Raw genomic sequence first — 12,758 nt, 5'->3', positions numbered from 1 at the left:
GGGGGGAGGCAAATAGGGGGAAGGCATAAAGATATCCACACTGCAACAACATTGAATTCTGGTTAAACTTTATTTTTAGGAATGCTAAATTCTCAGTGAACAACCAGCTAAAAAACAGGGCACATGTGGTGAAGGAACTTAGAAGATTCCCTGATTAGCAGGATGTGTGAAATAAATCAGTATAAACAAAACTAAACATAGGTGCTCCATTAACATTTTAACTTCAATAGTTGCATTGCAGTTTAATAAAATAGATGTCAATATAATATTTGTATGTACCCCTTTGCCTAGTTTGTTCTCGGTTATTTCTGTCTCCTGGTGTTCATGGAAGAGAAGAAGAACATTTTTTTTTGTTTGCAATGCAAACTGTGCATCTAAAATGTGAGTAAGAAGAGAGCCTCAAAGTCAGCAGCATGGCTCAAGAGATTGTAAAGAAGCTTCTAACGTAGATGTCTATGGAGATTCTCAGTCATCCAGGTCCTGGTGATCCCAAAGCTACTTTTTTTTCCCCAAAAGATAACTGGATTTTGTTTTTTCCTTGAAGACATTTCGCTTCTCATCCAAGAAGCTTCTTCAGTTCTGACTGAATGGTAGGGAATGGAAGGATTTCTTCCATTCCCCATCACCATTCCTTCATTCCCACCAAATTCCGTCATATTCCCTCTCCCCTGCTATTCCCATGAAATCCTTCCATTCCCCCCCTCCACCACCGTTCAGTCAGAACTGAAGAAGCTTCTTGGATGAGAAGCAAAACATCTTCAAAAAAAGAAAGAAAGAAAAGAAAATCCAGTTGCTTTTTTTAAAAAAAAAAAGGGGGGGAAGCACCCTTGGAACTTGTACTATAGAGTTTTGTGTGACTGTTCTTGTAGAAGCTTAATACAAGAGTTATGAAAAAGATTGAAAACTGCACTTGAATCGTAAAGATTTGCAAGACAATGATGATGAGCTATTCAAAGCTCAACATGCAGCCACAATTGACCCCAACATTTCTGTTGCTAAGCAAGATGGTTGCTTAGTCAGTTTTGCCCTATTTTACTACCTTTCTTGCCACAGTTGTTAAGTGAATCACTGCAGGTGTTAAGTTAGTAACACGGTTGTTAAGTAAATCTGGCTTCCCTATTGACTTTGCTTGTCAGAAGATCGCAAAAGTTTATCACATGACCCCAGGACATGGCAACCGTCTTAAATATGAGTCAGTTGCCAAGCATCTCAATTTTGTTCATGTGACCGTGGGGTTTCTACAATGGTCATAAGTGTGAAAACCGGTCACAAGTCAGTTTTTTCAGTTCTATTGTCAATTTGAACAGTCACTTAGCAGACTGTTGTAAGTGAAGGATTAGGAGTACTTTGTCCAAGGCTGTTGCTACAGAATCTCTTTCTCTTTCTTGGCAAGTTTTGCAACAGCAGCATCAGAGACTGCTACCAATGTACGGGAAATAAATATTCCTTTATAAAAGAAAAAAAGGTGGAAAGCATGTCAACACAAAACTCTTCTTCACGGTGATATTTTTCTTGTTTAAGAAAGAAAAATATCAGACAGAACAGCTTAACTATTGCACATTGAAAAATTGCAGGTTTGCGGATGTTTATGTCTTTCAATAAAATTCATTATGTGAAAAGATGCTACCAGTCTCTTCTTAATTTGTGTCTACCGTAAAAGGTAGATTTATTTTCAGCTCAGCCACCTAGTGACTGGGAATAGCTACGTTCTTACATATAAAACAATATATTACAGTGTTGGATATTTATTGCTTCTTGCAGGACATCCTAAACAAAAGTCTTCTGTTCCAAGAAATGGATTTTCTGCAAAACCAGATTTGCAGACACGAGAGCCTGAACGGCAGTTCATCCAACAAATGAAGGACAGATGTGATGAACTAGTCAGAAAACTCAACTGTGTCCAAGAAGAACTTAAGAGAACCAGATGTGGCTTTGATGTCTTTGTTGTAACAACACAGTTTTTCTTTCAGAAGGTAAGTAGCAACAAATGGCTTCCGTACATTACCAACCACCTTTTTGAGAAATCACAGGTATTTTGTTATGGCAAAGGCAGAAGAATGTAATATTAATGTGGTTTGGTCTACATCAGTAGTTATTAGGAGAGGTGAAAAGGTAAGGAGACTCAGTTTAGAAGAAACAATTTTGAATAAGACAACAGGCCCTCTGTCATTATTGTTTAGACCAGAATGTGTACATAATCCGGGATATATTGGATGCATACCCAAAAGTACAGATCTCAACAGAATTTCTCTGGAAATTAAAAAGACCATGACAGAAGTCCTCAGCAAAGTCTTAATAGCTGTGTCTTTAATTTGTATTTCCATCAGCTGTTATAACAATATTAGGATATCAGAATTGAGTATCATTGAAGATAGGCATCTACTGGCTGCCAAGCCTGCTTTGTCCGTGTGAAAATAATGTTATTGGCAGAATATTCTATTAGTACATGAACATTCTAAATAATCATCCTGAACTTCATTTGTATGGATATTTACAAAACTGTACTTATTTGGATGACAGGCACTTTCTTCTCAATATTATATGAACGTGCACTGTTGTGCATATTCTCCAATAATCTAATAGTGTGTTTCAACCTTCTAGCAAAAAAGAGAGTCAATGTTTAAAATAGTACTGAAAATACTATTTAATATTAGATATATGAGAAGTCATCCCAGAAGAAGTGTTTTAAATGAATTACTGTGGTGTGTATGTGTGTATTCTTTCTTTCTTTTTCTTTCTTTCTTTCTCTTTCTCTCTTTCTCTCTCTCTCTCACACACACACACAGGCACACACCCAGACACATACACATGCGTGCACGTGCGCGTGCGCACACACACACACACACACACACACACATGCTCTATTGGGAGAGAATGGAAATGCAGAACTTTCTGAGTGCTCTGGCCTTGGTGCTGCACATGCTAGACATAACAAGCAGAATTACATGAATTTCTAAACATTACAATACAGCATACTCATTTTGACTGGCAGAAAATATTTTAATAAAAAATATTATTTTGAGAATCAGTGAAGAAATATTGTGGCCGGTTGTCAAGCAGCACAGTTAAACTCATAGTGAAATCTATATGTTAGATGTGATAATACTGACATCTATTGGCAATGGACTTAAAATTACATGGTAGGTAAGCAAATGATGCCTTCCTGAGCTTTTAACTTGTTCTTTTGACTGGGGTAAATTGGGCAATAATATTTAAGCTTTACAATGTTTTGTTGCAGTTATGATTGTTTTTATTGTTATTGATATTTTAACATGAAGAAGATTTACAATGGATCCCGCAGATATCAGTGCCACCACCTGTTAGGAAAGTAGTTATTCAGGATGATGGGTCAGGCAGAATTTGCCTGGTTGGAGTCAGATATTTTGTGTTGCTTGTTTGTTTTTAAAATCTCATAATTATAATTTACAATTTTCTGTACATGTGTACCATAAGGTATTTTTTTAATTCACATAATTATACAGCACTTGCTTTCTAAAATTATAAGGAACCCAATATATGTTTCATATACAACTTTATATTTACTGTAGATTATTTTTAATGTCAGATACTCTGTTCCTTGTGTCATGATGCAGTATGCCAGGGGTGTCAAACTGCCGGCCCGCGGGCCAGTTTCATCATATTGAAGCCGCACCCACCCCATTGCCAGCAATGGCAAAACCGGCCCGATACATTGTGCGACGTCACATGGCGTCACGAGTTTGACACTCCTGCAGTATGCTGTGAATAATCAAACTGTTTAAATCACATTGAAATGTTGGATGGATTTTTTTTATATGTATCTGCAATAATGGTAGAAACTTTGGGAGGCAACATATGTGAGATCAATTTTTGATTCTACTGGATCACCAATTTGTAATAAGGGTCTCTGGAACACTGCTCTGCCTCTTGTCTCAACAATAGTTTCTTCCTAGAAAAGGAAGATTGGAGAGTAGAACTGTGGCTACTCAAAATCCTTGGATCCAGGGAGGATCTCTTCAAAAGGGGACAAACATTTTTGTAGCCATTTCACATTGCTGACTCATCTTTATCTTCTAATCAAAAACTGCTGCACAATCTTCCTCAAATTTTTTATTGCTATCCCAAACTATAACTATACCATTGACTTTTTGTTGCCTAGGTGCTTAACTTTTTCTTTCATTAAATTTCATTCTGTTATTCAGTCAATTTCTGAGACCCATCAAGACTGGTTTCAATGCTATTTCTACCTTCTGGCACATTAACTATGTTATCTACTTTGCCATCATCTAAAGATTGGATAAGCATTTCTTCCATTTCTCATCCATGCCATTAATAAAACAGTAAAAGTCAAAAGGAGTCAGAACTGAATTTCCTGACATACCAATTTGTTGAGGAATTGTTTCTAGCTTTGAATGTGATTTTCAAGCCAGTTATGTGTATTCATTTAACTGATAAGTCATCTAGATCTCATTTTGTTAACCACACTATTAAGAACACTATGAGTATTTTGTCAGATACTTTAGTGAACTCAAGGCATAAAACTTCATCAACTGTCAGGCCAGGCCTGCCTATAAAACTCTAATCTTCCAGGAAAAATCATCTCCTCATTTAGGAACTATATAGTAGCAAAATGTCCTGGATGGGTTGATTCATTATAGACAAGTAAGACAAGTAAGGGACATCACCCTGCCAACAAAAGTGCGCATAGTCCAGGCCATGGTTTTCCCAGTTGCAATGTATGGCTGTGAAAGTTGGACCATAAGAAAGGCTGAGCGCAAAAGAATTGAGGCCTTTGAACTATGGTGCTGGAGAAGACTCCTGCGAGTCCCTTGGACTGCAAGGCGTTCAAACCGGTCAGTCCTAGAAGAGATCAACCCCGACTGCTCTTTAGAAGGCCAGATCCTGAAGTTGAAACTCAAGTACTTTGGCCACCTAATGAGAAGGAAGGATTCACTGGAGAAGAGCCTAATGCTGGGAAAGATTGAGGGCAATAGAAGAAGGGGACGACAGAGAATGAGATGGCTGGATGGAGTCACTGAAGCAGTAGGTGTGAATTTAAATGGACTCCAGAAGATGGTAGAGGACAGGAAGACCTGGAGGAACGTTGTCCATGGGGTCGCGATGGGTCGGACACGACTTCGCAATTAACAACAACAACAACAACAACAAAGAAGACATATATATCACATGTGCTTGCTAGATGTATGTATGTATAGATTTGTGTGTTTGTGTACCATGTATATGCATGCGTGCGTGCGTGTGTGTGCGTGCGTGCGTGCGTGTGTGTGTGTGTGTGTGTAGTGATTAAGGTGCCAGAAAAGAGGCAAGCAAACCCAGGTTCTACTTCTCATTCAGACAAAGAAACTAGTTGAATAAGATTCTTTCTCAAACTGGATTGGAAATTGAAAAAAAAATTATCTACCACAGTAATCATTACAGTCCATAATCTTCAGTGAAAAGGCTTTCATTGTGCAGTGGATAAATTTGGACTGATTCTAAACTTAAGCCTCTTCCTCTCCCCTTTTTGAATCAATTGATTTTTGGCCATTTTATTTATTTTTTTCTTCAGCCTTAAGATTAGAGTTTCATATTGTTTAGACAATGGTTCTGTCTGGTCTGGGGAAGCTCTCATTCTAGTTTCACAGCTTCATACATTACAACATTGCAATTACCTTTTAAGGGAGTTACATACAAAAGTGAAATAAAACAAGAACAAAATAGGTATCATTGAGCTGACAATATCTGATCTTAACAAATCTATATTGAGTTCTCATATTTACAGTATTTTCAAGATTGCTTCATGCTCTGTTCTAGAATCTTTCCAACTATTGATGTCAGACTGATTAGTCAGTAATTCCCTGGGTTAACATTTGGATTCTTCCTGCCATTACCATTTCACCAGTTGTCCAGAATTTCTCAATGCCTTTTTAGTGTTTGTTGGTGTAGGGTACATTTGGTTGTTTCACTCTTCTGGATCCATTTTTAAAATTTAGTTTTTGTTTAGTTCTAATACCAGAAGACAGAACAAGAAAGGGTAGATGGAAACTAATCAAGGAGAGGACCAACCTAGAAATAAGAAGAAATTTCCTGACAGACCAATTAACTGGTGAAACTGCTTGCCTTCAGAAGTTGTGGATGCTCCCTCACTGGTGGTTTTTAAAAAGAGATTGGACAGTTACTGTCCACTGTCCTGAAATGGTATAGGGTCTCTTGCTTCATCAGGGGTTGGATTAGAAGACCTTCCAATTCTCTTTATTCTGTTATTCTTTTTCTATGTCTATTTGCAAGCTGCTCACAATCAACTGAGAGTCTGACAGCGTCCATGTTGATTAAATAAATAAATAATATAAAAATATTCAGAACAGCAATCAGCAAGTTCCTTTAGTTCCCTAGGATGTAATTGATCTATCCCAGGCTCTAAAAATAAGTACTGTGCCTCTACCAGTCTCAAGCTTCAATAGAGGCCCTTAAGTTTGCTCATCACACTTAGTTGATGGTTGGTGCAGCCAAAATAGGAGCAGAATTGCTGTGTATTTTCTTCATTACTTGTTATCATTTTCCCATCTTACTGAGCATCTGATATACTTAGCATTGCCTGTTTCTTTTATTTTGAACATATCTAAAAAGTATATTTTGATATTAATAACATTCTATGCTTTGGCTGTCTTGACAAACACCTTGGTGATGTACTGACAATAATTAATTCTATTATGCCTTTCTTACTTGACGTTGCGACTGTTTTAAATGATTGGCTGGACCTGATACTGAAAGTACAACATGTTCTGGATTAAGTTGCCCTTATTTATCAAAGTTATATAACCACCCATCCCACAAGTGTAACTCTGCACAGGATACAATGAAATGTTTGCTCAGAAAGAGATGATTCACTGTATGATGTTGCCCCCAGATTGCTAGGCAAGGAATGTTCTAGCCCAGTCCTGCTCTTTCCTGGGAAAGTTGGAAGTAATTTATAGCTTAATTAGTGCTTGTTGCTACTGCAGTAGCATTTTCCAAAAATATTTAGAGATTTCAACTGATACAAAATATAATGTTATATGCTTGTTTGAAATATGCCACAAAAAACATATTCATCTTGAATTAAGTCCACTGGGCTGCAATTCATTTTCAAGATATTCCAAGATTCTTAGTTCGGCTATAAGGCCCAAATAAACATGTATAAACACCCAAATTATTTGATTGAGTTTGTTTCTTGCACAATAGATAAATCCACGTAATATTATGAGAAGCATAATTACTTACTGTCCTATTTTAAAATTCAATTTATTCTACAGAATAACAGACAGAATTGCTTAATTTAATTATGGGAGACGGGAATTGGAGGTTGCCTGCTTTACAATTCTATTCTAGTCTGATGTTATATATCTAGCCATGTTACACATGGCAGAACAGCTGTCTGAATGATGTATCATATAAATAGGCAAAGCCCTGGTAGAAAACTCACTTTGCTCCTGGGGATTCGGTTTCACTGTCAGCTTAAGATGCCCGTCTTCCAAAGCTAGTCAGTCAAGATGTTTCAGTGAGATGGCACCTGATTATTGAAATTCTCTCTGGTTTCTTCATTTCAACTCATTCCACATTGCAGTAAAATGGTAATGCAGCTCTTCCTACTGCCTATGTTCTTTAGCCAGAGATCTCAGTTTCAAAATGCAGGTGTTTTTATTATATACATGTGTCCTTAATTGCTCCCAATAATATATACAGCTACAAATATCTGTCCCCTTCACTTTTAGAGACACAGTTGGTCATTGAAGCAATCTTGTTATGTATGCTGAGAAGTGATGAGTGCCCTCTAGTGGCTGTTTGTAAAAATGCACTCTCTTTGATGGGGCCCACCTTTTTAGCCAGCTCACCTTTTTCAACCAATTCTCCCCCCAGAATAAATATTGGAGGAATATATCCAGCACCTATAGAATTTTTCAGTGTGTATGTTTGAGCTTCCTACTGTAGGTTGCCTTACACTATTTTAAAGTATATTTTAATTAGGATTTTAATATTGTTTTATTGTAAACCGCTATGAGATGCTTTGGCATAAAAGGCAAATGTAAACATATCAAATAAATATTAATATATGAAATATTTATTTATTTATTTAAATTTACATGCTGCTGACTCCCCGATAAGGTGACTCTGGGTGATATAAATACATACATGTAATATACATCAAGTTTATTAGTATTTATTGATGAAACGTTAAAATTTGAGCTAGGCTCTTAGAGCCAAGAGACAATGCGCATCAGGAAAATAGCTGCTGGATGACGTCCCCAGAGTAGAAGATTTATCTCCCACTCAAAATGTGAACCTGTATAGCCCCAAGTCTAAAAATAGCACAAATAAAATTGTGCTATTCAGTGGGGACATTCTAAAACAGCAAATACCAGCCAACCGAGTTCAAGAAAAGCCTACAGTCAGGGATACAGATGGCTGATTACAGCCAACAAGCCAACAGAATAAATGCAAGAAATATAAAGTTGAAATGCAAGGAAGGGGAAGTTGAAATGATGCAAGCAGCTAAAATATGCATGCCTGACTTAAGACAGGAAAAGAACTGGCATACAGGTAGAACTGGTCCTGAGCCTCAGAAATCAACTCAACAGATCCTGTTTGCTTTACAATAAAAGGAATACATATTTTATTATACACTCAGAGTCTTTGTTTAAATGCATCTTGGGCCTTCCACTAAATCCACCTCTTCCTTCATACTTTTAACTTTATGTACTTCAGAGGGACTCTGGATTTTTGGGGACTCGGTACACCATATTGGTCTCTAAATGCCTTGAGATTTAAAGATCCACTAGTTCATATTGGATCATTCAACATATTAGTCTACAATATGTTGAATTAAATAAGTGGCCTTTTGGGGGTAACTTTGTATGCTGTAGAGTTATTTTTACCTATGGTTTTGATTCCTTCAGCACCAGTGATTATAGTAGCTCCCATTCATCCAGTCCCTGCTTCATTTGTCTTTTGGTTCAGTTATCTTCAATACCAGTCACCATTCAATTTTCTCTTCTGAAAATTTCACAGTCTTAACCAATTTTTTCTGATGGAGGATGGGGAATATCAGTCAGACTGAGACAGTTTCTTCTTTAGATCATCTATATATTTTTCTCTCTGGATCTGATGATGGGTAACCAGGAGAAAACTTCCACAAAGAAACCAATTTCAGGCTAGTGCGTTGGGTTTTCTATTCACCCATTTTTTTCAAATTGTAGGTTATTGCTGCAACTTTAGTTCAGATCAACAAAGAAAAAAGGGGCAGAAAGTGGTTCTCTCTATAGACGTACTGTGCATAAACTGGATGAAAGATAATTGAACAGATAGATATAGTGCAGCACCTTGAAGTATGGCTGATATGGTCTCCACACAGAACTATTGTATGTTTGATAGCAAAGCCGCTATGGTTTCATGATTTTGGTTCATGTAATATGGCCTTAGCTTTAAAATTTCTTAACAGCAAATTTCATTATGAGGGTGAAAGTTCATTATGAGAGTAAAATTTCATTATTTCATTAAAAGGAACTTTTTAATATTAATTAAATACCTAACTCATTTTTTTTATTTCTAATGTGGTCACTTGAATAATGTTTTGAGAGACAAAATCCAGTAGGCATTATTTTGAACACATTAATTTCAGTAAAGTTTGCACAAAAGATTTCTATTGTGTAGTTCATTAACAGCCTAGTTTTTTTCTTGGAAGTAAATTCTATTGAACTTTCATAGGACTTTTAGAAAAATGGGTATTTATGAGATTTAGAGACTAGATGTCTAATACATTTCTTTCTTCATATATTTCTACTTTCTGTACAAAAGTAGCAATAACTTGAGACTACCTGAATGCTAACTCTGTTACATGACCAAAATATCTAACAACTTCAGTGCCTCACTTTCACCTAAAGCCATGGTGACGAACCTATCACATGCGTGCCACAGGTGGCACGCAGAGCTTTCTCTGTGGGCACATGTGCCGTCACCCCAGTCCTAGGCCTTCAGCTGGGTTTTATAAAACCTTTTGGCTTTAGATCTCTGCCGCCGTGTGCAAAAAAAAAAAAAAGGGTTCAATCAATCAATCAATTTCAACTTCTCACGGAAAAAAAAGATCTTGCAAAGTTGGAATTGATTGATTGAACTTTTTAGTCCCACCCAGTCTGCTATTACAATGCAGCCACGCCCACCCAACTGGCCACACCCACCCAATTGGCCACACCCACCCGGCACCCAATGATACATAAATGGGTTTTGGATTGCAGTTTGGACACTCGGTTTCTAAAAGATTAGCCATCACTGACCTAGAGTCTATGGTTGCCAATGGACAGAAATATTGGTCTGATATACTTCCAGCTATTGCAAAGCTTTTAGTGACTTTTAAAAACTTTCTGCCAATAACGAAATTCCATAGTTGCAGGGTGCAAAGAATGACATTATTTTAGATTGTTAATATTAGATAATGCCATTTGTTTTGTGCATATCAGCATTTTGTTATGACAGCAGAACCCAAGGGAAACATAGTGATGGATTGGGGAGGGGAAACAGCAGGAAATGCAGTATATTTTATATTATTTCACTATACTAGTGGCTAATCAAGCAGCATGTAACTAAGAAACATAGACACTTAACTTAAAGAACCTGGGTATTAACCCTGAATAACCATGAATATTAACATCCAATATTTACTATACATATTGCAGAATAATATACAAATAATATAATTTTCCAGAGCTTTTCTAATCCAAGATGTGACAAGTCACTGGTGTGAAAATGAAAATGATTAGTATAAATAGAAAAAATTCTACAAACAAAAATCCAGTTAGGAATACTCACGTTGTTTTCATACAAGATAAGCATCCATCAAATGATGCTGCCTGACAGAGCTATCCAGCTAATGAGAGAAGGGGAGGGAGGGGAGGAGAAGAGAAGAGAAGAGAAGAGAAGAGAAGAGAAGAGAAGAGAAGAGAAGAGAAGAGGATATTTGATTACTATTATTGTTATAGGCTTCTTCTCCAATTCCTAAAGTGATATCAGCATAAGAGAGACAAAGGATTCTGGAGCCACAGAATGTCTATGTAATATTAATATCTTGTACACATTCTGAAAGAAAGTCAAATAGTTGTCTACAAAGAGACATCAGAGCCACTGGACCGGTTTCACTTATTTTCACATAAAACTGAAAAACTGCAATTCACTTTGTAATTTTTGCTAAATTCTGCTGATCTGTTAGCTTCTGCCTCTTCCTATGTTGAAGTACTAAACTGCCTCAATATTTTGCTTTGCCCTTGCTCAAGATGAAAAGTTTACTTCAGAAAGGTTGGAGGGATATCTCAAGATGTTAAGAAAACATTCCCACTCAACAACAAATATTAAGGTATTTTTTGTTGAAATCCCTAGATAGCCACTAGCTATTCATTCACAGCCATTAGGAGAGCCCAAAGTATTGTTTTTAATCTTTCTGAATGATATTGCAGGTTTGTTGTTTTTTAAAAAGTTCGTTTTATTGCCAGCATTATGATCATAAATCTTTCATAACTCTAAATTAGAATCTGAGGTCATATTATCCAACTGAAGGAATGGCCCTAGTATTAGTGTCAGTTATGACATTTAATTTCTAAAGATTGTTCATATGGTCCATATTTCAATATCATATTTCAATATAATAGCTTTTCAGTCTAGAATTTAAAAAAAAGAACAAGGAAAAAAGATAGAGATAACAATTGTAATTTAAAAGTAACATAGGATTTCTTGGCAATAGTAATAATAAAAAAAATTAGTTACTTCAGAATTGCTAGTCATTTAGTTCCAGAAATTAAAGAAACCTAACATTGTCTTGTAACAAACTGAGGTGAGAAAAATGGAAGAAAAATGGATTTCATTACAATAAATAGACTACAACGCATTTTATACACTTTTCACTATGATCACTCTTTCATATAGAGTGATCACTCTATATGAAAGAGAAGTTTGAAGTTCCCTCTTTGTATGAAAATACTCTAGCCTGAATTATATCTGTCGAGCAGAGATGAAAGTATGGAGGTTTCCTAAATTAGTTTCCTAAAATTCCATTTTTATACTTTGCATTCATAATCCTGGAAATCAATAATACTTCTGCAAATCTGCAAACATCTGCTATCCCCAAAATATCAAACAAACATCTTGGTTTTGGATTTTCAGCACATTTTCCTCACTCACTGTGGCTGTTTTGCAAAATTCATTATAAAAGACGAACAATTAGCAAAGAAGTCAATCAAATTCTCAACCCAAAAGGAGATATAAAAACTTAGCAGGAAAAGCAATCATAAAAACAAAACAAAATACAACTTCTTTCCATCCTTCGTAAACAGCAACCAGCTGAAACCAAATATGGTCTTCATCTTCAAGATGGCAGACTATGCACTATCAAACAGAAATCTGAGATGTAGGAGCTGGTCAATTCTTGCCAAGAACCTTCTGATAAATGAAGTGAAGGCATGTTGCCTCTATTTCTAACCCCTAGAAAGCCTTTAAATCTTGTGACTGTTGTAGGTAACACTTTTTTAGTAGAATAAAGGTTGGTGCACAAAAGATGGTGGCAAAATCATAGAAAGGATAGGTCAAGCATGTGGGATGCGTGGGACCATAGGTGGGTTATGTTGGGAAGACTTCATTTTTCTTTGTTAGAAGGCTTGATGTTGCCTTAATGTGTGTGTGTGTGTGTGTGTGTGTGTGTGTGTGTGTGTGTGAATTTCCCACCTCCAGTTGTGGTGTAATTTCCTAGTAACTGGGAGTGA

The 12,758-nt window shown here is 36.5% G+C and overlaps 1 protein-coding gene across 2 annotated transcripts in view; it reads left to right on the top strand.

Moving 5' to 3' along the window:
• The window catches only part of MTUS2 (microtubule associated scaffold protein 2), a 90,997-nt gene that overhangs the window by 41,706 nt on the left and 36,533 nt on the right, over window positions 1-12,758 (top strand). For both annotated transcript variants that reach the window (XM_039323628.1, XM_039323630.1), the window contains exon 4: window positions 1,762-1,973. In XM_039323628.1, coding sequence (XP_039179562.1) covers window positions 1,857-1,973 — 117 coding nt within the window. In that variant the 5' untranslated portion in view covers window positions 1,762-1,856. The remainder of the gene's footprint in view (window positions 1-1,761; window positions 1,974-12,758) is intronic.

Source organism: Crotalus tigris, unplaced genomic scaffold, assembly GCF_016545835.1.
Source record: "Crotalus tigris isolate CLP2741 ecotype Arizona unplaced genomic scaffold, ASM1654583v1 scf7180000024280.1573445, whole genome shotgun sequence".
Taxonomy (NCBI): Eukaryota; Metazoa; Chordata; class Lepidosauria; order Squamata; family Viperidae; genus Crotalus; species Crotalus tigris.
The sequence above is the reverse complement of the archived record's forward strand: the minus strand, read 5'-3'. Positions and strand labels throughout refer to the sequence as shown.